This window comes from Magnolia sinica, chromosome 6 (assembly GCF_029962835.1).
Source record: "Magnolia sinica isolate HGM2019 chromosome 6, MsV1, whole genome shotgun sequence".
Classification (NCBI taxonomy): Eukaryota; Viridiplantae; Streptophyta; class Magnoliopsida; order Magnoliales; family Magnoliaceae; genus Magnolia; species Magnolia sinica.
This window is the reverse complement of record NC_080578.1, coordinates 102,256,326-102,283,904: the sequence shown is the minus strand read 5'-3', so window position 1 is coordinate 102,283,904 and position 27,579 is coordinate 102,256,326. Positions and strand designations below refer to the sequence as shown.

Here is a 27,579-nt window from a genome sequence, read left to right as displayed (position 1 = left end):
ACATAGAAATCCGCAGTCTGCATTAGATTCGGAAACGAATCTGCGTAACCATGACCGGTCGAGCAGGGGCCACGACCGGTCGTGCGCCGCCCCAAATGTGGCTCCACTTCTCAACAAAAAGAAGCATATTCAAGTATTAGGTGGACCATTCCATAGGAAATGATGGTGATTGGCTATTAATAACTTATAATGGGCTATAAAAGTTTTGGATGAAGCAGATCTTTTGTTTTTTCCCCTTCACAAAACTCATGTGACTTTATCAATAGGTTTGGTGGCAAAGAAACATTGCCCATTATGGTGGGCCCTAGGAAGGTCTTAATGGTGGGATGTTTAATCACCACTATTTCCTATAATATGGTCCACATAAGATTTGGATTGCTTAATTTTTGGGTAGATAAAATAATATGGCTAAATGGATGGACAGTGTGGATATGAAACAAATACATCAAGGTCGATTCCATAGTAAGAGCCACATTATTTTTGGTGAAGCTAGGATCCACCTAATCCACTCCCTTGAAAAACGAGTTATTATTCTTCTTTCTAAAAAAAAATAAAAAATCTACCTAGATGAGTCTTTTACCAAGAAAAAAATAAAATGAAGATAACAAAAACTCTTTTGCCAGGCACGTTCGCCCTAAGTGCCCAACCATGGAAAGGATCACGTGAGCGAAGTGCCGTTGAATGTAGACGAATCATCCAGAGGTAACCCGGGGCCTTCAGGGAGCGGGGGCGTTTGCAGAGATGATAAGGTGATTTCAAGTTTGCCTTCTCTAAAGGTTATGGTGTGGGCTCCAGTTTTCTTGCGGAAGTGAAGGCAGTAATTGACGGTCTCAGATTTTGTAAGGATTTTGGGTTTTCCTGCGTTAAAGTGGAGAGCGACTCCCTGGCTGTGGTTGGCCTTTTCTCAAAAGCAGGGAATATTCCTTGGAATGTATTCTATTGGAAGAATCAGTTCGACTCCATCTGGGCCACAGGATCTTTTTCCATCAAGCATATCCCCTGAGAGGCCAATGCAGTGGCAGATAGCTTAGCGCGGTGGGGTAGTTCTAATTAGCAGAACAGTTTATTCTGGGCTGTCTCTGACCTCCACATTATCTCCCGTGGGGAGCTGGTCCTAGACAGGACAAGTTTAGGAGCGGTTCGATTTTCTTAGCCTTTAATTCGGGTTTTTCCCCTGATATGATAGGATGCCCCCTTAGGGTGGGCCTGCCGAATGTGTATGCCTTGTATAGCTAGGGGTCTTGGGCCCTTTTTATGGGCGGAGCCTCCTGCTTAGATTGTAAGGTTCTTTTGTCAACAATGAATTTTTGAGTAGGCCTTAAAAAAATAAAATAAAATAAAATAAAATAAATAAATAAAAATGAGCAAAGTGCCAAGGTGATTGTCCAAAATGCCGATAGACATAAGTGGATCATGCAAGCAAAGTGTTGAAGCGATCATCCAAAGTAAATTAATTGCAAGAGTAAAGTGTCATGTGAGCCCCCTAAGTGCTGAGCGATGGAGAAGTTTGGGCGAGTGAATTGCCGAGACGATCATTTAAAGTGCCGAGCAAAAGAAATGAATCATGCGAGCAACGTGTTGAGGTGATCGTCCAAAGTGCTACGTGAAAGATATGATTCATGTGAACAAAGTGCCAAGTCGATCATCCAAAGTGTGGAGCAACATAAATAGTTTGCACCAGCGAAGTGCCAAGCGCATATGCCAGAAGTACTAGGCAACAGAAAGGATTGTGTGAATGAAGCATAGAGGTAATCATCCAAAGTACTCCTGGTAGCTTCTTCACTCCCATCCTTTGGCTTCGACGAGAACCCTTCCAGTCAGTGAAAATGACTAAGCGTACGAAGAAGGCTGGGATCATCGGCAAGTATGGCACGAGATATGGTGCCAGCTTGAGGAAGCAGATCAAGAAGATGGAAGTGAGATAGCATGCAAAATACTTCTGCGAGTTTTGTGGGAAGTACACAGTTAAGAGAAAGGCTGTTGGAATCTGGGGTTGCAAGGACTGTGGCAAAGTTAAAGCTGGAGGCGCTTACACATTGAATACTGCGAGCGCTGTAACCGTGAGGAGCACAATCCGACGGTTGAGGGAGCAGACCGAGGGATGATGAAATGGTCTCCAATCTTCCCTTCATATATTCTTCTATTGACATTTGGAAATTACTTGTTTAGATCCGAAACGCTTGAAAGTGTTAGAGATCAGATTCTGATTTGTTGATTTAAAGGTAATAGATAGCACCACTTTTTTTCTTTTTTTTTTTTCAAAAAGGATTCTCAAATTTTCATTGACAAGGAGAATTGAGCTTACAAAAAACACTGAGTGGGGGCTGAGGCAAAAAATAGCCTAAGACCCCCTGCTGTACAGAAATTCACATTCGGGAGGACCATCCCAAAAGCCTCTCCTATCATATAATAGAGAAAAAATTAATGAGGAAAAAATTATGAGATTCGGACCATCCTTAATCCTGTCCTATATAGGACCAGCTCCCCTTTGGCTAAGAGAGGGAGTTCAGACGCTGAATTGATGAACCTGGTCTGCTGAGTAGAGTTGCTCATCTGCCTAGGTAGTCCGCGATGTTAATTTCTCTGGGGATATGCTTGATTGAAATAGACAGCGAGACTATAAGAGCTTGAAACTGGTTTTTCCAATAGAAAGCATTCCAAGGAGGGTTCCATGTTGTAGAGAAAAGGCTAACACCACAACCTGGCAGTCGCTTTCCACCGTTCTGGATTTGGTTTTTTTTTTTTTTAAAAAACCAAAACTAGAAATGGATTGCGTGAGCGAGGTGGCAAGGCGATTGTCCAAAGTGCTGAGCAAGAGAAAGGTTTAGGTGAGTGAAGTTCTGAGGCAATCATGTAAGTGTCGAGCAACAGAAATGGATCGCGTGAGCGAAATGTTGAAGCAATGGTCTAAAGTGCTAAGTATTAGAAATTAATCGTGTGAGCTGTTGGGTTGTAAAACCCCACCTTTTACTGACGAGTGGCTGTAGCCACCACAAAACTCAGAAAAATAAAAAATTGAAAGAGAAAGAGCCTTGAACTGCTGAACTTTTGAATGCATTGAAACAATTACACTGGTGCCATTTATAGACTTTTCTCCTTACGTGAAAAGATTAAAAAAAAAAAATCCCTATTTAGATGCTTCCTAAGGGCAGTTAAAGAAAGAAAAAATCCAGAAAGAAATCTACTATTTATCTTAACACAGCTAACAATCTAAACTTAGGAAAAAAAAAAAATCTAATCTCACAGCTAGCTCACATGGTATGCACAACTAGCTCATATGATTCTCACACGGTTTTGGATTTGCACAAATCCACTACTGGTTCCAACACTTCCCTTCAAACCAAAATTGGCTTCATTCCAAGTATTGATCTAACTCTCCTGAATGTGTCAGTCGGTAATGCTTTGGTGAAGATATCTGCCACTTGTTCAATGGTGTGACAGTATTCCAGCTTAACCAATTTATGCTTTACTTGATCTCTAAGAAAATGATATCATGTGTCGATGTGCTTGCTCCTTCCATGCTGAACTGGATGTTTGGCAAGTTCGATTGCCGACTTGTTGTCCACGTATACAACAGTAGATTCCTTCTGTGGATGCTTTAGCTCCTTTAGCAGATTCCTTAGCCAGATTGCCTCACATACAATGGATGAAGCTACTATGTACTCAGCTTCACATGTGGAAAGGGCGACCACACTCTGCTTCTTTGAATTCCATGTGAATGCTGTCGACCCAAGATAAAAAGCATAGCCTGTGGTACTTTTTCTTTCATCTTGGTCACCACCTCAATCACTATCAGAGTATCCATACATCATCGCCTTATCATTGTACGGATAAAAGATACCAAACTTAATAGTCTCTTTGATATACCTCAGTACTCGTTTTACAGCTAGCCAGTGTGACTCTTTTGGGGCTTCCATATACCGGCTTAGAAGCCCAACACTGTAGACTATATATGGCCTAGTGATTGTGAGGTACCTTAAGCTTCCGATTAGGCTCTTGAATAGGGTTGAGTCAACGTTTCTTCCTTCTCCATCTTTTGTGAGCTTTAGGCCTATTGTAACAGGTGTATTTACAACTTTATAGTTGACCATATGAAACTTCTCAAGAAGTTCCTTTGTGTACTTCTTCTAGGATATGTAAATGCCGTCGACTTGTTGCTTCACTCCAATGCCTAAGAAGAAGGACATCAATCCACCATCAGTCATCTCGAATTCTTTGAACATATCCTGCTTGAATTCTTCAAACATCGCATCGCTATTCCTAGTGAATAACGGATCATCAACATATAAACAAGCTATAAGCATATCACCACGGGCATTTTTCTTTGTGTAGACGGCATGCTCATACGGACATTTGACAAAACCATTCTCTTGAAGATAACTGTCGATCCATGCATTCCAAGCACATGGAGCTTGCTTCAACCCATATAGGACTTTCTTCAGTCGATACACCTTGTATTCCTCCTTTTGCATGACAAAGCCTTTAGGCTGGTCAACGTACACTTCTTCTTCAAATATTCCATTTAGGTATGCGGATTTCACATCCAATTGGTAGATCATCTAACTGTGATGAGCTGCAAGGGAGATAATCATTCTTACAGTGTCAAGGTGAGCAACTGGGGCGAAAACTTCTTCATAGTCTACCCCATATTTCTGTTTGTAACCTTTTGCTACGAGCCTTGCCTTATATTGTTCAATCTTACCATCGACATTCCGCTTGATTTTGTACACCTATTTGAGACTAATGATCTTCTGGCTTTTGGGGAGTGAGGTCAACTCCCATGTTCAATTCTTCTCGATGGCATGAATCTCTTCTTCCATAGCCTTTCTCCAACATTCTTCATTCACAGCCTCCTCGAATTTGAGAGGCTCTTAGTCTGCATACAGGCAGAGTAAATTTACTTCCTCAGTTTCTACATATATGTCGTTGAGGCTTCTCATTTTAATAGGAGCCAAGGGTGAAGGAGAATCGGATGAAGATGTGTTGGATGAATTCTGATTTGATGAAGTACTTCTAGGAGAGATAGAGCGTACTCCTGGACTTCTGCGATTCGAAGAGGGTGATGTGGGTGTCTGCTCTTGCTTCTCATGTGTCTCTTCTTCGTATTCTTTGACCTCGACCTGCTTTCCTTTAGTCGAGTTTTCCTCGTTCCATTTCCATGCTTCTTCCTCACAAAATACCACATCTCTACTTACCACTAGCTTATTAGTTAGTGGGTTATAGAGCTTGTATGCCTTTGACTCTTCGCTGTAGCCAATGAAGATGCACTTCTCACCATAATCATCAAGATTTTTCCTTCTCGCTTCTGGAACTTGAGCGCAGGTGACACACCCAAAGATCTTAAGGTGTGCCACGCTCGGCTTGTATCCACTCCATGCTTCCTACGGCGTATGAAATCTGACACTCTTGGTCAGACACTTATTGAGCAGATAGGCAGTACATATAATTGCCTCTGCCCAGAAATTCTTTGGCAGACTTTTCTCCTTCGGCATGGTCCTCATCATATTGAGGATGGTGCGATTCTTCCGTTCCGCAATTCCATTTTGTTGTGGCGTGAGCGCTGTAGTGTGTTGTTGCTTAATGCCATGTTCCCTGTAATATTCTCGAAAAACATTTGAGGTGTACTCCCCACCTCTATCAGATCAGAGGGTTTTAATTTTAAGACCACTTTCTTTTTCAACAAGGACCTTAAAATTTTTTAAAATAGTAAAAGCAGCAGACTTCTCTTTGATTATATACACCCACAATTTTCTACTGAAATCGTCAATGAAGGTAATAAAGTATTTATTTCCTCTAAGAGAGATTGACTCTAATGGTCCACAGATGTTAGTGTGAACTAACTGCAACGGTTCTCTTACTCTTCGGGATACTCCACTCGAAAAGGAGTTCCTTTGTTGTTTTCCAAGTGTGCACGCCTCACACACATATTCTGGAGCTTCAACAGCAGGCAAACCATGCACCATGCTTGATGAGAACAGAAGTTTCAGGCTACTGAAATTTAGATGGCCAAAGCGAAGATACCACATCTAGGAATCATTCTTTGCTTTTCCATCAAAACACTTCTCAAGCATTGTGTTTATATGCAGAGGAAGCATATGATTCTTCGCCATCTGGACTTTTACAATCAAACACCCATGCATATCTCTTATGGAAAGAAAAGAGTTCTCCATATGTATGACATACCCTTTTTCGAGGAGTTGTCCGAGACTTAGTTTGTTATTTTTCATGTTGGGCACGTAGTACACATTGAAGATATAGTTTGGAACACCATTCTTCTAAAATATTTTGATTTTACCTTTACCTTTCACTGACATTTTTGATGAGTCTCCAAATGTTACATCGCCATGAACACCTTCTGTAAGTTCCACAAAGAGTTTCTTATCGCCACACATGTGATTACTTGCACCCGTGTCGAGATACCATACATCCTGCTGATTACTACCTTTCTCTTGTATAAGGAGAAGTGTGGAGCTTTTTTGTTCATGGCCCGATGCTTCGGCATAGTTGAATTGCTCATCTTGAGTCACCGGCTTGCTCCAGCAATCAGATGCATAGTGGCCAAGCTTGTTGCAATTATAGCATTAGATGTTCTTTATACTTCCTCATCCACACATAGATCTACCTCTTCACCGACTGACCTCCACCAAAATAGCCTTAGCTATAAAAGGAGAATAAAGGGAGAGAGAAGGGGAGCCGAATTCCGTGGATGTGCACAAGAGGAGGAGTGGAGTTTGTAGGGTTTTTGTTTTTATTTTTCTGTTTTATTTTTCCTTTCTTTAAAGTGTAGCCTAATTATGTTACTAGGCTAAACCTCTTAGTTAGGGTTAAGAGGTGAAGCTTGTAGTGTGATTGGGTTGTTAGCTTTGCTTTGATTCATGATTATTGAACTCTTATAGATTTTAGTTTGATTATTAAGGAATACTTTTAGTTTTTAATGGTTTATTGTGACTCAAATTACAGTAGATCTGCAATAGCTTTGAGTATGTTCTTTTCATTATAAGATTGTGAACTTAGGAGGCTCTGTTGTTCACCATTACCTCCTTGGGATGGTTGGGTGATGGAACCCCTTCCTAACTTTCACAATTCTCTTGTGATTGGCTGTGGGTTTGGTAAATTGCTATTGTTTACCATAGTCTTCTGGGCATGGTTAGGTGATGGAATCACTTCCAAATCTACACCAATCGTATCTGTTGATGATTAGATCCATGAGATATTCAGAGATCTGACAAATCTCTTCTTACCAATTGGATAGGATGGGACTCTGATTCCAGTTGTGTCCTTGAATCAATACAAGGTAATTTCCCAATTGCTACAAGTGAATCCTTGGCACCCTAGTTCCCACCTTTATTTTTATTAGTTTTTAATTAATCTATTCACAATTGTTCCCTCATATTCGCTTGATTTAGATTACATCTTAGTCTAGTTCTATTTAGTTTCATATTACGTACAGGTTTCAGTCCCTCGGGATTCGACCTCGGTCTCACCGAGTTTATTACTACATCACAACCCTATACTTGGGGAGTGAACATCTGACCTCCACATTATGTCTCGTGGGGAGCTAGTCCAAGACAGGACAGGTTTAGGAGCGGTTCGATTCTCTTAGCCTTTAATTTGAGCCCACCTTTATCTATATATATATATATATATATATATATATATATATATATATATATATATATATATATATATATATATATATATATATATATATATATATTTCAAAATTTTCCTTCAACCATAATGCGAGGGAGGTTTGGAACATTTGAGAAGAAAGAGCGGGCCTGGCTTTCGCTACCTATGCGGGCTAGGCTATCGGCTACCCCATTTGCTTCTCTAAGGCAGTGGGAGATAGACAAGCACATATGAGCTTTAAGATGTTGGACCCTGGCCCGCCAATAATAAAGGTTCCGGGGAGGGGAGGAGACCCCATTGAGGTTTTTCCCTTAATATGATAGGAGGCCCCGAATGTGTATGCCTTGTATAGCCAGGGGTCTTGGGCCCTTTTTATGGCCGGAGCCTCTACTTAGATTGTAAGGTTCTTTTGTCATCAATGAATTTTTGAGTAGGCCTTAAAAAAAAAAAAAAAAAACGTGAGCGAAGTGCCAAGGTGATCGTCCAAAATGCCGAGAGACATAAGTGGATCATGCAAGCAAAGTGTTAAAGCGATCATCCAAAGTAAATTAATTGCAAGAGTAAAGTGTCATGTGAGCCTCCTATGTGTCAAGCAATGGAGAAGATCGGGCGAGCAAATTGCCGAGACGATCATCTAAAGTGCCGAGCAAAAGAAATGAATCATGCGAGCAAAGTGTTGAGGTGATCGTCCAAAGTGTTGAGGGTCAAATATTGCATATCAGACCCCATTGATTGTATGGATTTACGATTATGATATTGCTTAACGGCCTGAATTAATCGTGTTTGTAATGCAGGGTGTGTTTAAGAGCCTGGACTGAAAAAAGGTGGTAAATGCATGGATTTGACGCTCCAGAAGCACCAAGGCAAGGGACGGACTCCAAGAGACCAGAAGCGACGGAATTATACACCAGGGGTCCGCGAAAATTGAGAAACTGAAGTTCAAGCGGCCTGAAAGTCAGGCTGAATGCAAGATCACAGGGTTCCCACCATCCGTTCAGCTCGAAACTTTATATATGGACTGAAGACCTTAAATAAGCCGTACAAATCAAAAATCAGCCATTAGATCGCTATGGAAGTGGCCCAACGGATAGATCAGCCCCTTAAAACCTCAAGTGGGGCCCACCTAATCTCTGGATGTGCTCCAATTTTGTTCTCAACCCCTTAAACTATAAGGAAAATAGGATGGACGGAGCGGATTCAGCGAAACATTACAGTGGACCTCACATGTACACTGTGTGTGCACAACGTGCACGTGCACAGGTCGTGCACCACTACGCCTAAGGTCGGTCAGCATACGCTGACCGACCAGTTTCTTTAAAAAAATTGAAAACTCACAGCGGACAGACATCCGTCCGTCGGTTTCACGCAGTGGGGCCCGCACTTCATCCAGATCAGCCATCTGGACCGTTAATACTGTACAGAGGGGAGGTATTAACCTCACCTAGGAGTCCCTTCTCCACCATGAAAGCAGACGTGTGAAGATCTCAACCGCGCGTAAGATGAACGGTAGCACAGAAGATCATATGGGCAACACCGATTTCATTTCAAAAACATTCCTTCCCGAATGGTTTTTCAAGAGCAATCCAATTAACGAAATGGATCCCTCGTCTGATACCAATCACTGGCCCACGAGTTTCACAGCGTCATACGTACAATGCTCTGTTGCGAAACAGAACTGCGTACGAACATGGGTGGGCCGCCATCGTTGATCAGTTGGAAGATCCAAACCGTCCATCATGTTGCTCGTCCAAAAACGCCCCAGGGGATGTTGCTCTTTTTGACAGAAGCAAGGAAAATACCATTTTCGTGGGTAGTTTTCTCGACTGCGTAACAAAACTTACGCAGGGAGTGCATAAGACTTTCGCACCGACTCCATGCGCCTGCTGCGTAAAACCTCCGTGTGGAGTATGGAAACTCTCCACCGACCTTACTGATGTTTAAAAAAGGGAGAGAGATAGGGAGAGCGGGGGGAGGAGGACGGGCAGTTGGAGGCAGCAGGAGGGCTCGTTTTGGAAGGCTTCAACGTGGGATGTTAGACAGAGAGCTAGGAAAGTAATTTTTGTTTTTTTTCTTTCTTTTTTCTATTCTTTTCTTTTTATTGTATTTGTTTTGGATCCAGCCCATTTATGTTGGGTTGAACCTCTTAGCTAGGGCTAAGAGGTGAAGCCTGTTGCGTGATGGGAGAGACTTCGCTCGTGCCTATTGTCTACACCAACCGATGTTGATTTTTGTTCAACTTAAAAAGAATACTTTCAGCTATTTTTAATGGTTTGTTGTGACTGAAATTACAATAGATCTGTGATAGTTTTGAGTATTTCTTCTTCCTTTTAATGTTTATGACGTCAGGAAGCCCTGTTGTTCACTATCGTCTCATGGGCATGGTCGGATGGTGGTATCCTTCCTAACTTTTATGCATTGATGATTGGTTGGTAATTAGTTTAATTCTGTTGTTTGCTCTGTCTCTCGGGCATAGTTTGATGATGGAATCCATTCTAATTCACATACCTTTCACCTCGTGAAGACCAAATCAAGTAAGTTCAGTTTAATTTCCATGGTTCTTGATACAGGCATACGATCTCCCTGATCTCTACAAGTGGATCCTCTGAATCCCTAGTTTTCTTCCTCTGAATTCCTTAAGTTATTAGATAATTATTCCACAAATTATTTCTCAAATCATAATTGGTTTAGATTTAATCTTAGCCTAGTTCTAGATCTGGTTATTTTCAGATAACGTACAGGTATCAGTCCCTGTGGATTCGACCTCGGTCTTACCGAGTTTATTACTACATCACAACCCTATACTTGGGGAGTGAACACAAAGTGCTAAGTGAAAGATATGATTCATGTGAACAAAGAGCCAAGTCGATCAGCCAAAGTGTTGAGCAACATAAATAGTTTGCACAAGGGAAGTGCCAAGTGCATATGCCAGAAGTACTAGGCAACAGAAAGGATTGTGTGAATGAAGCGTAGAGGTAATCATCCAAAGTACTCCTGGCAGCTTCTTCACTTCCATCCTTTGGCTCCGACGAGAACCCTTCCAGTCAGTGAAAATGACCAAGCGTACGAAGAAGGCTGGGATCGTCGGCAAGTATGGCACGAGATATGGTGCCAGCTTGAGGAAGCAGATCAAGAAGACGGAAGTGAGCCAGCATGCAAAATACTTCTGCGAGTTTTGTGGGAAGTACGCAGTTAAGAGAAAGGCTGTTGGAATCTGGGGTTGCAAGGACTGTGGCAAAGTTAAAGCTGGAGGTGCTTACACATTGAATACTGCGAGCGCTGTAACTGTGAGGAGCACAATCCGACGGTTGAGGGAGCAGACCGAGGGATGATGAAATGGTCTCCAATCTTCCCTTTATATATTCTTCTGTTGACATTTGGAAATTACTTGTTTAGATCCGAAACGCTTGAAAGTGTTAGAGATCAGATTCTGGTTTGTTGATTTAAAAGTAATAGATAGCACCACTAGCACCACTGTTCTGGTTTTAAAAAAAAAACAAAATCATCCGAAGTACTGAGTGACAGAAATGGATTGCGTGAGCGAGGTGGCAAGGCGATTGTCCAAAGTTCTGAGCGAGAGAAAGGTTTAGGTGAGTAAAGTTCTGAGGCAATCATATAAGTGTCGAGCAACAGAAATGGATCGCGTGAGCGAAACGCTGAGGCAATGGTCTAAAATGCCAAGTGTCGAGCAATCGAAATGGATTGCATGAGCAATGTGCCGAGAGCAATTGCCCAAAGTAAAAGAACTCATTTTTTTAAAATAAAGTTTTTGATCTCTTTTCTTCTTATATAAGTTTCTTCTCAAGTATATAGATTCATCTAAGCATAATCTTGGCAGAAAGAAAAAGAATTTTTTTAAAAAAAAATTGAGTTTTTATTGTCTCCCTTTTATTTGTTTCTTAACAAAAGACTCATCTAAGTAGATTTTTTTATTTTATTTTTTAATGAAGAAGAACTCTTTTTTTTTTTTTGGGGGGGGGGGGGGGGGGCGATCCTAACTTCATCAAAGACATTGCGTCCTTATTGTGGGACTAACCTTGATGTATTTGTTTTCTATCCACACCATCCATCCAATTTGTCAGATCATTTTATGCTATGTGCCAAAAAATGAAGCATATCTAAATCTTATGTGGACCATAGCATAGGAAATAGTGGTGATTAAACATTCCAGTACCATTAACAAATTCTTCGGGCCTACCATAATATTTATATATTAATGTTTATTTCCCATCAAACCTTTTAATAAGGTCACATGAACTTTTTTTTTTGAAAAGGAAAAATTATATTGAAAAGGAGGAAGTTACATACATTGGAACAAGGCCTCACAAAACGCAAGGGCCCCACCGGGGCTGAAGGGAAAACACAAATGTCATCTTGACTCAAAACTTATTTAACCTCCAAAAAGTTTAATGTTAGGTGTTAATTTACCTCATTTTAATGCCAATACTTTAAAATGATCTAAAAAAAAATGAATGTATGGTGTGGATCAATTCCATACATCCACACAGCCCTGCCTGAAGGGTATGGCTTGGTCCGCAAACGGCGTCCTACCCTGCCCATCTCTAGCCACGAATGGGAAGTTCTATGCCCATTGTGATTTAATTGTTTATCTACATTGTCCATCCCTTCTCTCAAATCATTTTAAATTTTGTGCACAAAAATAAGGTAGATCCAATGCTCAAATGGACCACACCTAATAAAAAGCTTGGGTTGCATTGAATACACAAAGTATTTAATGCAAGTTGCATTACTGTGGTTAACTTTAGAGTTGGATCTGCTTCATTTTTATGCATATAACTTAAAATGATATGAGAAAATTGATGAACTGTGTAGATAAATAGATACATCACAGTGGGCCCACCCATAGAACTGCCCATTCGTGGCTAGAGACAGGCTGGGTAGGATGCAATCCGCTTTCGTGGCTTGAGTGATCCACCAGTAGGGGTGTACATCAAGTCAAACCGAGTCGAGCTGGCCTCAGCTTGACTCGGCTTGGCTCAATCCTCAAGCTTGACTGGCCAACTCGGCTCGGTTCGGTCAACAGCTCGGGCCAGCTCAGGCCGAGTTCGGGACAAGATTGAGCCGAGTTCACCATTGAGGCATTTCCACAAACACCTAGACTGCACCTTCAAAATCTCTCTATATGTGAAACATAAGCAATGGTTTTACATGTATTTTATCAAACACCTTCTAAGCAACATAGAAACCAAGAAAAAAAAAGGGTATTTGTTTCATGTACATACCTTCTTTGCCACTAGCCACACTTCGTTGAGTCATTTTATCAAACACTTGGTGAGTAACATCAATGGAAAAGTAACTGAGTCACCGAACTGGTTCGATTTGAGCTGGATTTGATATGAGTCGAGTCAAGCTAGGGCCTACTCGAACTCGGCTCAAACTCATTTTCGAGCTCAAAAAATCGGCTCGAACTCTGCTTCAAACCGAGTCGAATCAAGCTTTTTCGAGTCAAGTCGAGTGAGCTAACCAAGCTAGCTCATTTCATGTACACCCCTATCCACCAGGTCGGTGGATCCATGATGTTGGCCTACCTTGATATATGTGCCTTACATCCACACACACGGTCCATCCATTTTAACAGCTCATTTTAGGGCATGATCCCTTAATGGAAACACATCCAAATCTAAGGCAGAGAACGCCACATGAAACAGAGGCGATTAACCATTAATAGTTTCTTATGTGCCAAGAAAGTTTTGGACCAAGTTGATTGATTTATTATTATTATTATTATTATTATTATTATTAGTTTTACAGACTTTTCATAAATGGAAAATATGCTGTACAGCCATCAGAAACCTTCGAAAACCCCTCCACTTATGCTGTACAGCCATCAGAAACCTTCGAAAACCCCTCCACAGCAATAATCAGAGGGGCGCCAATCATAACGATAGTCACCCCGGGAAGACTCGAATGATCCAAAGCCTACTTTATCTAAGAAGATCAAGCCCTGAACCTGACCAAGCTGATATTTATGGGTCCCACTGTCAATATCTTTGAGGCCTTATCAACGGAAGCGGATTGGTTGGTGTATTGTCATCAACAAGTTCTATAGGTCCCATCATGATGTATGTGTTATATCCAAACCGTCCATCCATTTGGTAAGATCATCTTAAGGCTTGAAGAGAAAAACAGGACAGATCTAAATATCAAGTGGACCACGCTGAAAAAATCAGTGGGGGATTGAACATCTACCATTGAAACCCTTTTGGAGGTTGTAGAAATTTTGGATCAATATGATATTTGTTTTTCCTATTAATCCAGCTCTTTGTCCAGCTCTTTGTGACCTTATGAATAGATTGGATGGAAAATAAATGTTATGGTGGCCGTACAAATATTTTAACGGTGAAAATCACTATCCACGCCGCTATTTGTGGTGTGGTCCAATTTTTTTATTTTTTATTTTTATGGAAGGCCGGAGCCACAAATTCATTGAACCAGGGAAAGGCTATACAATATGTCAAGCGGGCCTTGGCAAAAAGGATCTGAGCCTCACTCGTGTATAAAAGCAAACAAAAAAAGAGGAATCCTGGCAGGGACCTCGATCATGAGAGTTTGATAGCCCCGATACCAGCATTGTCTAGAACAATAGAACCCCTCACTAGCCTGGGCAGAACCGACCAAGAGTTATAAATTCTGTTTGGGCTTTCGATACTAACCCGCCTTGCCAATGCATCAGCCGCAAGTTCCCTTTTCTAAAAATGTGATGGATAGCACCTAGCTTGTACCAGACGTTCCAAGAGATGTTGACGTCGCATTAGCTAATATTTTGTAGCCGGTCTCAACAATAATGTTAGGCAGGCTCAGTTTGTGGCATATAGTTAAGCCATCAAGCATGGATAGGATTCATTTTTTGGATCATGCTCTAAAATGATCTCTAAAAGTGAATGAGCAGTGTGGATATGATAAATACATCATTGATGGGCCCACGTAACTTTGATCTCATTTGAACCGTTCGAGCAACTTGGAGCTCGAGGAGTGTCAGCGCTCGTTTTCGAACGTGTGTGGTACGCCAGCCAATCCGCTTCCTCCTTATCAACAGGTTGGACGACAAATAAACATTCCGGTAGCCCTCCAAAAAATGTTTAATGGTGGATATTCTTTCTTTCTTTCTTTTTTTTTTTTAAAGTGAAACATGGAGCTTCATGATGAAATATCAGTTCTTAATCAACATTTAAGCAAGAAAGCGAGAAACATGATATTCGAGTTTTCAACATCAAAACCCATGAGAAAAAAGTCATTCCGACTACGAAAGAATAATCTAGAGCTGGCCCCAAAACGATGCCGTTATTGCCATCGAAAGCACTTATTCAACGATAAAACACAGGATGTTCTCAAAATTATCAGATCAGCTGATAAAACGATATACCACCGGTACAGAAAGGAATTCATTCTTCATACTGCCTCGTTCCCAATACTGGAATATCTTCATACCGCTGCCCAATGTTATTGTATTCCCAAAGCTTATGAACTCCGTAATCAACTACGCGTTCTCCAACGAAAGCACCAGCTATGACGAAGGTGACGTAGACGGAGTTGCGGCGCATGATAACCCTGTACAAACCTTCGAGAAGGCCTCCGCTTCTGCGAGGAGCAGCACTCGAATCCATGGTCTCGCACGTCTCTGTGACTGCTTTGGGATGGAGCTAGGGCGGGCTACCGATGTGAGGAATGATTCTCCGTGACATTAATGGTGGATATTCAATCACCACTGTTTCCTATGATGTGGCACATGACCTTAAGATTCAGATCTACTTCATCTAGCATCATTCCCTAAAATGAACCGTCAAAACAGAAGGACGGCATAGATGTAAGTCACATACATCACGGTGGACCCCAGAGTCAGGGATCCACCAACCGCCCACCAAAACCGCGCGCGCGCGCTCCTTCTTGGACCGATTCCGTCCAGGCGGGTGCAGTACGAAAACTGCTTCCGGTTCAAACGTCAGATTTCCCTGCTCTCTCTTTCCACGTGCCACATCCCCATCCATTACTATATATAGAATCAAAACCCTTCATCCATCATGCATGCATGCACCAGTAAGGTGTGCTTGTCGACGTGAAAACTCAACTAAGTGAAAATGTCGACTCTTCCTTTGAAGTTCCTCCTCGTTCTCTTTTTCCAATTCTTCATGTCTCAGTCCTCTAACATTGAAATCCTCCCGAAGGTGAAGGAGATGGTTCGTGATTCCTGTAAACAAACCAGGAACTACAACCAATGCGTGGATGCTCTCGAAAACGATACTAGCATTCGTTATGATGATCAGGTTTCCTTCACGAAGAGAATACTCGAGGTCACTATGGCGACTGCTAATGAACTACACAGAGAGTCGAATTCGTGGAAGCAGAAGTCGGGCCTTGAAGAGAAGATGATCCAGGCCTTGGAGACTTGCTCTAGCGAGTATGGGGAAGCCCTAGATGGGTTGAAGCAAGCAATACAAGCAATGGACTCTAAAGACTACAAAACTGCTTACTCATACGCTGGTCGGGCAATAAACGCAGCAGACGGATGCACTCAAGAGTTTGAGGAGAGTCAGCAGAAAATGCCCTTCGCTGAGAATAATGAAGTTTTAAATCAGATGGCCACCGTCGCTGTAGATCTCATTTCACTTTTTTAGGTTGCTTTTGGTTGCATCAAATATAAAAAATAAATCATGATTAAAAAATAATAATTAATTAGTCGGTCCACCTTGGCACACAATAAATACAACTACACTGATTTTATTTTAACTTTCTACTGGTGATTATTGTTTGTTGTTTTTGTTGTGAATCATGATGGGAAGAAAGAAAGAAAAAAATAAAAATAAAAATTTCTTATCAGTCTCTGTTATTATAGTTTTTATTTATTTATTTATTTATTTTTTTTATTTTTTAAATCAAAAAAATTATTTTATCGGCTGAGAGGAGACCGTACAGGCAAAATTACATTTCAGGCAGGCCCGTTGCAAAAAAAAGAAGAAGAAGAGGGGAACGGTGCCTGCCTATCGTAACCGCTCTCTCTTCCTAAGAAAGACTGTCCCTAACTGTTCTTTTTTTTTTTTTCAAAAAAATTCATTTCATTTCTGAATGGTATAGACTTTACAAGGCTCTACACAAAGAGAACTAACGGACCCTTCGCAACAAAAAAAAGGAGGGGGCGAAACAAAAGGGGGACAAGCATCCACCGAACTACTAGAAAAGGCAAAGGAAAAGGAGGGGAAACCAAGTTAGGTAATCGATCTGAGCGATCCTAGCCCGGCCCTATCCAAGAAGATCATTCCTCGGACGAGGAGAGGAAGGGACCTAGAATGAAGATAAATCGAAGACTGTTGAAGGAGACTCCCTTCCCTAGCCATACCATCTGTTGGACCGTTACCTTCTCTGAGAATGTAAGCGAAAGAAAAATTACTCAGCCGACATAAACGGTTGATTCTAGACAGCCAAGGTTTCCACTTCCAAGGGGTCTTAGATTGATTTGTGAGACTATGAAACACCAATTTTGAATCAGTTTCAACAATTACCCTGTCCAAACCTTTTTCCAAACAGAGCATCATCCCGTCATGAATAGCACGAAGTTCCACCATATTGTTAGAACCGACCCTGTAGGCCACAATGAAGTCGAATAGAAAAGCACCGTTGTCGTTTCTGCGGATGCCACCCCCACCCCTGAGGGTCTGGGATTTCCTAGCGCCGAGCCATCCACATTTAATTTGACCCAGTCTGGAGATGGCTGCCTCCATTTCACCAGAATAGAGGAAGAACGACGTTGATTTACCACCAGTTTCATTGGCCTAAGCCCGCGAGACTAGCCAATGTTGTCCATTATATCCGCTCCAATTACCAGGTTTGCCCACCATCTAACACGGGCCACTGATATCCTGAAGGTCATAGGAGAGTTGTCATAGACTACGCCGTTTCTGGAGCGCCAGATCTCCCAAAGAATAAGGATTGGTAGCAGAATTCTAACTGAGTTCGGAACAACGCCTGGCGCCGATGCATTCCTCCAATGGTTCAGTTTACCTACAATTGAGCTGTGGAGCAAGGAGGGACACCGCATATCAAACTGAAAGTAGCCCAAAGAGCTTGAGCATGGCAATCGAAAAGAAACAGATGAGATATAGATTCTGATTGGGGGGTGGTATTCATATCTTCCAGGCAACATTGACACCTCGAGGCAATGGCCATGCCCTTAGCTTGAACGCTGTTATCGATGGGGATCGCATTTTGTAAAATTCTCCACATGAAGATGGAGAACTTAGGAGGGAGAGGGTTGAGCTAGATCCACTTTGCCCAAAGGATAGGCGGACTCGGAGGTCTCAGCAACTTCTAGGCTGATCGAATAGAGAATCTCTTTGAAGGTTCGAGCGGCCAGAAGCACTCAGGGGGATCATTAGATGTTGAAAAACCGTCACTGAAAATTTCATCAATTATCTATTGAGGCAGGAGGGAGAATACCCGAGCTGGGGGGAGGGGACCAGAGCGACCAAAAACATCTTTCAATTGCAATTCCTAAAGTTCTGGAAGAATAGGACCTTCAAACAGACGTTGGAGGAGGCCCCTGCCCAGCCAGTTATCTGACCAAAATTTAACTTCTCCATTGCTGACCCGCCACTGAACTAAGTCCGAGAGAATAGGAAATAGGGACCTTACACTCTTCCAGATGGGCAACAGATTTGACAAGGAGGGCACCTGCGCATTAGAATGAATGTCCCTGAAATATTTGCTTCTCATTAACTTTGCCCAAGGACCAGCAGGATCTCCATGATTGACTACCCAAGCTAACTTGAGACGATGCACTTCTGTGACTTCTTTCAACCTTCTAATACCCAACCTGCCTTCTTCAGTAGGTCTTGCAATCTTTTTCCAAGTTAGCCAGTGGTGTTTCCTGCTCCCATTGGTCCATCCCCAAAAGAAATTTGAAAAGTTTTTCTTTCAATCCTATCGATTACCTGGCTGGGGTATGCATCGCTGACATGATATGGATGAGAATACTGCTTAGAACATGACGAATAAGCGTGGCTCTACTTGCCTGTGAAATCAGTCTACCCGCCCAACCTGACGTCTTCTTATCCACCTTGTCCACCAGAAACTGAAATGCTGAAGATTTGATCCTGCTCGGGCAAAGAGGGGCACCCAAATAGATGATATCATCCCTAGCTTTCTGAAACCCGAGAATGCGCTCGATTGATCTGATCCTAGCTGGAGTTTAAGTGTTGGAACAAATGAATCTACTCTTTTGTAGACTAATTTTTTGGCCTATAACTGCCTGAAATAAAGCCAGAAATTGATTGAGTTAAAAGAGAGATTCCCTTTTACTGTTGGTGAAGAGAAGGATATCGTCGGCGAAGAGTAAATGGGAGGAGATGGAGCAGTCCCTGCACATGGCAAACTATTAGCACCCGCCGCTTGCAATCATAAGGTTTAGATTCACTAAAAAAGTCTTCATAACAATGAGAAAAAGCGTAGGCGATAGTGGGTCCCCTTATCACAAACCCCTGTAATATTTGAAGAAGTTTGTCGGTTCTCCATTGATTAGGATGGAGAACCAGTTGTTCCTCCAACAGCTCTCCATGAGGTGGACCCATCTCTGGGTGAAACTGAATTTGAGGAGCACTTGTTTCAGATAATCCCAACTCACCCTATCGTAAGCTTTCTCGAGGTCGAGCTTGAGAATGAGATTGCGCCCCCCCCCCCCCAGAACTTTTCTATTAATGTCATGGATCATCTCTTAGGCTAGTGCGATATTCTCTATTATTGATCCCCCCTGAACGAAAGCTCCTTGTTCCTGCAAAATCATCTTAGGTAAAAGTGAGCTTAATCTGTTAGCTAATAGTTTTGCAAAATTACACAAGCTAATAGGGCGAAAATCCGCAAAAGAAGCCGCTGAAGGTGTAAGGCCCGTGTCCTAGACCGTATCATTCCGTAAGCTTCCGCAGTCCTCTCGGTCGAATTCCGGCGACCTGCGATCTATTACCAGCATTTGTACGCGATCCTGAGTCGTGTCCCGTATATCAGAATCGGTGCGACCCGAGACTTGTACCAGTGCGACCGCGTCGTCACTGCGGTTCTGATGTCGCGTCTTACACGCCAATGCAGTACCTTAGCCAGGAGATGTGAGCCCGCGTTCAGTTCGAGGAAAAGGCTGCTCGTTGCAAATCCCGAGAAACCCATCACATCAATCCCATCAATCCCATCAATCAAAGTACACATCACACTCCATCACTCACCCGTCCCCAAGTACAACCACCCTTCCCATAAAGTCAACTTTCTCTTACACAAGTACACATCACTCACCTTTTCACCCATCACACCCATCTCTCTCTCTCTCTCTCTCTCTCTCTCTCTCTCTTTCTTACACCTCTCTCTCTCATCTCTCTCTCTCTCTCTCATTTTTTTCCTCCCAAGCAACCCACCTCCATGGCTCTCCATGGGAGGAGCTTTGTGTGGCCCATTTCTATCTCCCATCTCCACCATCCAAGTATGATCCCAACTGTTAAAATTGTTCATTTGGAGATCTAACATGCATTGGAGGAAGAAGGAAGAAGAGATCTAAGGTGGGTGATTTTATTCATTTGATTTGTGATTTGAGGGTCCACATATGGTGGGACCCATCTTGATGTTTGCATTGTTTAGGGAGGGCCCATAGTGGCGGGGTCCCTCCCCTTCTCACCGATCTTTCTCTCTTTCTCTCTCTACTTTTCTTTGATGATGATGATGATGATGTGGAGTGAGACCCACCATGCTATACGTTTGAAATCCACATCGTACAGGCCATGTGGGGTCTACCTTATTTGTGATGGGAAAACACAAATATCATATTGATCCAAATCAGGTGGGCCACGTTCATGTGGGACCCACCTTGAAGTATGTATTTTACCCACGCCGTCCATCAGAAGTGGGACCCACGTGAGTCACGTGTGGTGTCCACATCGTCCATCTAGGACAGAGGGACCCACCGTGCATTGTGGGTTTCATCCAGACAGTCTGGACGTAGCCAGCAGTGAAGTGTGAGCAGACAGTGGGGGTGTAATAAGTAGAAAAAAAAAGTATTGATAATTAATATTATATTAATATAATATAGTATATAGGATATAGATGGTGGTGGCCCACGTGGGACCCACCTGTTTTGCTTGCAGCAGCAATCGCTGCACCTCACTGCAGTTATGCGGCTGCTGTATTGATGGTGGGCCGTACATGTACCGCACACCAGCTATACAGCTGCTGTATTGATGCAGCTACTTCTTTGGGTCCCACCTGTTTCATCCACACCATCCTTGGACGGTGGGAGCCATCTTATTGATATATCTACACCGTCAGTCCATTTTTATGGACTAGAGGGCCACACATGTGGACCACCTCAATGAAGTAGGTTGGCTGATGTACCTCTCACCAACAATATAGCTGCTGTGTTCAGCAGTTCCGTGGGTGTCATCATGCGGTCTGTGTTTCACCCAGACCATCCGTCCGTTTTTCAGGTGAGGTGGGGTCCACTTCGATTTATTTATCCACACCACGTGGACCCACCGATGTTCATGTCATCCACACCGTCCAGATCTCTGGACGGTGGGCCCCTTGGTAATGTATATTAACCATCCAGACCGTCATCTGGACACTGGACAGGGCTACATGTGATACTGTATATTATATATAATATAATATAATATATAATAAATGTTATAACTGGTGGCCCCACGTGGAAACCACCTTTATGTTTTATTTTTATTTTTATTTGTATTGTTATTTTATATACAACCGTCCACCCACTTGGTGTGTGGGGCCCACCCACACGTGCTGCACGTGTGGGATGGGCCCACCTTGATGTATTTGTCATGGCTGCACCATTCAGATGAAAGGTGGCCCTGACGATGTACGTGGGGTATATCCACACCGTCCAGCTCTTTTACGGTGGAGCTCACCTTGATGCATGTAGCCACGTTGTCCATCATCTGGTTGGACCCACCTGTTGAGAGATGGCCACCCATTCCACACGTGGACATGGGGCCCTGATGTAAGTGTTTTGTACCACCGTGTGTTGGACGATAGGATCCACATCGTGATGTATGTTCTTAGCTGTGCCCTCCATATGATGGGACCCACGTGATTTATAGGTCTTATCTGCACCATCCACACATGTGTGGACTCCACACGTGATGCATGTGTCCTGCATCTAGGCCGTCCGTCCAGGCCTGGACGTTGGGTGCTGGCGGCCCCCTTTTTTCATACACACACATACACTCTCATATATATATATATATACACACACATAGTATTATATTATTATATCATATGTATATATGATTTATATATATGTATGTGGTGGGACCATGTGGGACCCACCTACTGGACAGATTGGCAGAGGTACCTCACACCAGCTATATAGCTGTGTATTGACGTCAGTAGTTTTTGTGGCCCCGTTTGATGTATACATTGCATGCCGTCCATCTATTCCATCTATGCCATCCATATGAGTGAGCCCCACCAGCACATTCTGTGGATTTGATCACGAGGTAAGTGTTTTACCCCAACCGCCCATCTGTGGCCCAGCAGCAGAGCAGCTGCTGTGTCGAAGTCAACAAGGTGTTATGGGTCTGATCATGATGTATTTATTTCATCCACACCGTCCAGATTGTGTTGGACAGTGCTGGACAATGTTTAGACGGTGCTGTATGTATTGCATATCCATGTCGTCCATTTGTGCGGCCCGCATTGATGTATTTGCGGCCCATATGATGGGGCCCAATGTGGTATATTTGCGGCCCATTGGGGAGGCCCAAAGTGATATATTCATGACCCATATGATGAGGCCCATTGTGAAGTATTTCCGGCCATTGTGTGAGGCCATGGGCCCATGATACGATTGACCCTATGAGAGCCACTACTTGGGAGCAATGTTTGGTTAAATGGCCACATTGATGGGCAATGATGGTCGGATGTCCACATTGTGACCTTCCCTTAGGTCTTATTAGGCCATTGTCATAATTATCTTGTGGGTTAACACAGATAAGTAGGCCCCATTCACATAGACGGATGACTCCGTGCTACTAGATTTGATATAACCACGGCCGAGGGCCAATCTTTACATTATAGATGATCGGTTGTTCATCAATGGACCCCGCCTTGTTTATATGCTGATTTGTCTTAGCCGATTGCCGAATACCGATCGAGGCTGATTACCGATCGAGACTGATTATCGATCAAGGCCGATTACCGATTCTGATTTGTCTTTGTCGAGTGTTGATTATCGATCGAGGCCGATTACCGATTTTAATTTGTCTTAGTTGATTGTTGATCGAGGCCGATTACCGATTCTTATTTGTCTTAGCCGATTGCCTGATACCGATCGAGGCTGATTATCGATCGAGGCCGATTACCGATTCTGATTTGTCTTAGTCGAGTGCTGATTATCGATCGATCCGATTGACGTGACCGATTTGCCGAATCTGATTATCGATCGATCTCGATTGTTGTGACCGATTTGCTGGCTCTAATTATCGATCGATCTCGATTGTCATGACCGATTTGCTGACTCTGATTATTGATCAACCTGATTGTCGTGACCGATTTGCCGATTTTGATTATCGATCGATCCGATTATTGTGACCGATTTGTCGACTTTGATTATCGATCGATCCTGATTATCGTGATTTATTTGCCGATTCTGATTATTGATCGACCTGATTGTCGTGACCGATTTTCCGATTATGATTATCGATCGATCTGATTGTCGTGACCGATTTACTGATTTCGATTGTTGAGGCCGAGTATCGAAGCCGATTCCAATTGTCGAGGTCGATTGTATAGACCAACTTCGATTGTCGAGGCCAATTTCGAGTGTCGATTTCGTTTATCGAGACCTATATGATGTATATGCGAACCATAGTTGAGGCCTACTGTGATGTATTCATGGCCCATGGGCAAGGCCCATTGTGGTGTATTCGTGGCCTATGGGCAAGGCCATTGTGATATGTATTAGGCTCATGATGTATGACGCATCTGACGTATTTGTAACCCATGTGTAGGGCCCACATGTCATGTATTCGAAGCCCATGAGCAGGGCCCACCTATTGTGTATATGTGGCCCTTGAGTAAAGCTCATGGTGTTGTATATTAGGTCCTTGTGTGAGGCCATGAGTCTACTATATGTTAGGTTTTATGTAGGTCATTCCTTGAGGGCAATGTTGGTTAAATGTCCACATTGTTAAGATCGATTGTCGATGCTAGTCATTGATACTGATTATGAGTATGTGACTGCATAGCATCATGATACATGCCCATACGCATCATCTGCATGTTTGTTATGAGATGTGATTGACCATTGCATATTTCATTAGGCAAATTGTTATGAGACTCCCTGATAGGTGGAGGTTGTCTCACATGAGCGCACGGTATGCGCAGGGTTGATGCATGACTAGATTGTATGACTCATGCATCTTGCATTGTGTGCCCTAGCGACATCAGGGCTGTAGCCTCCACAGGCATATTGTGGATGGCCAGATGGGGCACCGAAAATCTGTTCTATATGGGGTGCTATAGATATCTCTGGGTGAAAGTCCCTAAACCCTCTTGGTTCCAGAGGTTGCTCCAACGTCTAGACCGAGTGGATGCACTAGCGTATGAGGGCCGTATACCATTAGGCCGCGTCTCCCACTGTGTCGTGGTCGGTTGGAAGGGGGTATGGCCTTACCTGCCCGAGAGGAAGGGAATAATGCTAGGCTGAGTTTGATCAGCTCGAGGAATGGGTCCGCTATCGACGAGCCGGGCCCGATATTGGCAGGTGGATAGTGAGGTCTCTTCCACTCACCTTGTTGCGCGCGATGGGGCGGCAACTCGGTTTGGAATGTAATAGACCCCGGTGATTTTCCAGAGAGGAACCATACTGATATGTGGACTTATTGAGTAGGAGTTGCATGTTCATACATTCATTTCATTCACTATCCACTTGGGCTGGTGGTGCACAACTAATTGTTGTGTTCCTTCGCATGGCCAGGATTTCGGTTGGGCGCACGACTAACCTAAGATCAGGAGTCTACTACATTGAGTCTGGCTATCCAAATTTAGGTATGGGACTGGTTTGGATAGAAGTCTCTTGTGATGGACCCCGTAGCCTGCGATACTACGTACTATCATCCTGACTTCACACTCCAGCTTGGTCATTTCATTCGCATCGCATTGCATCTTTAGCACATAGCAGTTGGTTTACTGTGCTTCTATATTGCATAACATAATTAAGGTTAACGATATTCGTAGACTCGGTATCTGATATTTGGCTTACTATGTCTCCCCATTACATAGGTGATTTACATTGCTTCCTCAGTATATGATATTGGTTTATTATATTCTTGCATCGCATAGCCTGGATAAGGCTGATGGTATTTATGGGCCTATCAGCATGTTTTCGCATTACTCTGATATCGTATGATTTATGATCTTGCCAGTATTTATGATGTTGTATGATTATGGGCTTCTTAGTATTTCCGCTTACTCTGATATTTCTTACTTGACACCTACCTTATGCACACACTTACACCACCCACTAAGCTTTCTATAAGCTTATGCACGATAGATGCGTGCAGGTGATATTAGGTTGCAGCAGCATTGAGCCTGGAGCATGCAGCGGTCTTCTGGAGCTTTGATTTATTTTATATATGTATTTCCTTTTCAGTATTGTACTCAATCGATTATATTAGTAGATATGTGATGATGATGTTGCCTTGGTGATTTGGGTAATCTTGTGGTTATGCTCATTACGAGATAAATGTACATTGAAAAAAAAATCTTCCTTGTAGGATCCCAGGATCGGAATCTAGCGTATATACGCTGGGAGCCGAGAATGGGTTATTACGGAGGCTGTCAGCATCGAATTTGGCGATCGGAAATTTTGTGAGCCCGGTCTCCAAGTTTGGGGCGTGATAGAAGGAGCCTTAGGGATAAGGCAAATGAGGTTAGAAGTGAAGGCTCTAGGAAGAGCGTTCCTAGCCGAAAAGGCTCTTGCCGCTTGAAGAATGTCGTTGTCAACGATGTCCCAATAGGATGCATAGAAGGCCACCGAGAAGCCATCGGGACCCGCAGCCCCGTTACAAGGCACAAAAAAAGCTGCCGCTTTGACCTCTTCCATGGAAGGAGGAGCCAATAGCGAGACATTATCATGTGGTTAATAACCTGGGGGATAGCTTGGATGAAATCAGCATTAAATGAGATGGGTTCAGCTTGAAAGAGGTCCTTGAAGAATATGACCGCTTCGACCTTAATATCTTGGATAGAAGAGACCGAATCCCCAGCCGCATTTCTAATGGAGGTAATGGATGCCCTTCTAAGTCTTTCATTGACAGACGAATGAAAGAATTTGGTATTTTTATCTCCCTCTACAAGCCAAGAATTTCTGGATTTTTGTTTCCAAAAGACTTCCTCCATGAGGTGAAGCTAGCTTAACTTGTGTTTAGCGTCAATGAACTGATTGGAGAGATCATCAGAGGGGTTAGATTGCATGCTAAAGTTGATTCTTTCGAGCTCCTCTTCCACTTTTTGGATCTGTAAGAATATATTTCTGAATGTTTCCTTGTTCCACACCTTTAGCAGTCGTTTTATTTTTTTCAACTTCAACTAAATATTGATCATCGGCTGAGGGGTGCATTCTCCCATCTAAGCCTTTTGAATTAGCTGATGGAAAGAATCATGCAGTGTCCACATTCTGAGAAATTTAAAAGGCCTGACCTTTGGGGGATCATGGGAAGCAAAAACGAGGCGCAGCGGTGCATGGTCGGAGTTGATTCTGGGAAGATGTTTGACGTGAAACAGCGGGAAAGTAGACACTCAGTTGGAGTTTAGGAGAACTTTGTCCAGCCTTGCCCAAACAGGAGCATTGCCTTCACGGTTGTTGCACCAAGTAAACCGGTTGCCCACGAATCCTGCGTCAATCAGGCCGGCGTTGTGGATCATCTCAGCAAAATCTGTCATGCTAGAAGCAACGGTAGCACGGCTACCTCTCCTTTCTTCTAAATTAGCCACCACATTGAAGTCTCCTGCAATGGCCCATGCCCCCTGGACCGATCTGCCAAGAACTTTAATCTTGTTCCATAGCGTTCGCCTCTGGATTTTGCAGCACCTAGCATACACCACCGAGAGAGAGATCAGATCGTTCCTGGTAGGGGGAGAGAAGGATAGAGTCATCATCTGATTTGAAACCATGGTTGTCAAAGCATTCAACTGATTTTTGAAGAAAATTCAGATTTTTCCCCCTGATCACCGTTTGAAACCGAGCAATGAAAGCCTAACTTTAGGCCCAGCACTACCCTTTTACCGTAAAAAAGCATGGGTTCCAGGATCGCCAGGAGACAGGGATTAAATTTCTTTACCATTTGTTTAAGAGATTTGATCGTAGGCGCATTGCCGACTCTGTGCGCATTCCATATAATTGCATTATCCATCCGTAACACATCCAGAATTCACTGCCCGGCGTTTTAGATTTCGCAATCGGCTGTACCATTCACTTAAATATTACAATCTAAGCTGAGGTCTTCTAGATTGCTTTCTGGTATTTTTGTTCGCTGTGGGAGGAGCTGGAACTCGAATAGGGGACAAAGAAACATTTTGCCCATTCGACAATTGGGTAACTGAGGATGCAGCGTCGACATGAGGGGATGAATTGGCTTGCTCTTTATCGAAGGAGGAGGATAGGTCCACCATAATGTCACCCAGCTTGTCTTTCGATACGAGGTTTCCAATACCGGACTCCTCTACACCATTCCAACATTCTTGAAAAGGCACGCTATTGATCCGACTGCTGAGGTTGTGATTAACTTGTAGGGGCGAACTACCCTCCGATCAAGCTTTATTACGTCTTAAGAAACATCTGGAGGAGGAAGGATAGATTCCGGAATCACTTGAATGGGACGAGGAGTGAAGCATGTGTCTGCTGTTGAGGGGGTCATCAGAGATGCTGAAGCAGGAGGACTCGGA

At 43.1% G+C, this 27,579-nt stretch overlaps 2 protein-coding genes and 1 pseudogene across 2 annotated transcripts; all 3 read left to right on the top strand.

Moving 5' to 3' along the window:
- The first annotated feature begins 1,811 nt into the window (after positions 1-1,811).
- Positions 1,812-2,238, top strand: LOC131250172 (large ribosomal subunit protein eL43z-like; annotated as a pseudogene).
- Positions 2,239-10,614: 8,376 nt separating this feature from the next.
- LOC131250171 (large ribosomal subunit protein eL43z-like) lies at positions 10,615-11,103 on the top strand. The gene has a single exon (XM_058250783.1). The coding sequence runs from the start codon at positions 10,683-10,685 to the stop codon at positions 10,959-10,961; it is 279 nt and encodes a 92-aa protein (XP_058106766.1). The 5' UTR covers positions 10,615-10,682; the 3' UTR covers positions 10,962-11,103.
- A 4,622-nt stretch (positions 11,104-15,725) lies between these two features.
- On the top strand, positions 15,726-16,267 carry LOC131250170 (pectinesterase inhibitor-like). Its single transcript, XM_058250782.1, has one exon. It carries the CDS (start codon positions 15,726-15,728, stop codon positions 16,260-16,262), a length of 537 nt encoding a protein of 178 aa, XP_058106765.1. The 3' UTR covers positions 16,263-16,267.
- Positions 16,268-27,579: the final 11,312 nt, after the last annotated feature.

What these genes read in the sequence shown, in the direction of transcription:
- LOC131250171 (XM_058250783.1), top strand. Translation starts at nt 10,683, where the DNA reads ATGACCAAGCGTACGAAGAAGGCTGGGATCGTCGGCAAGTATGGCACG.
- LOC131250170 (XM_058250782.1), top strand. Translation starts at nt 15,726, where the DNA reads ATGTCGACTCTTCCTTTGAAGTTCCTCCTCGTTCTCTTTTTCCAATTC.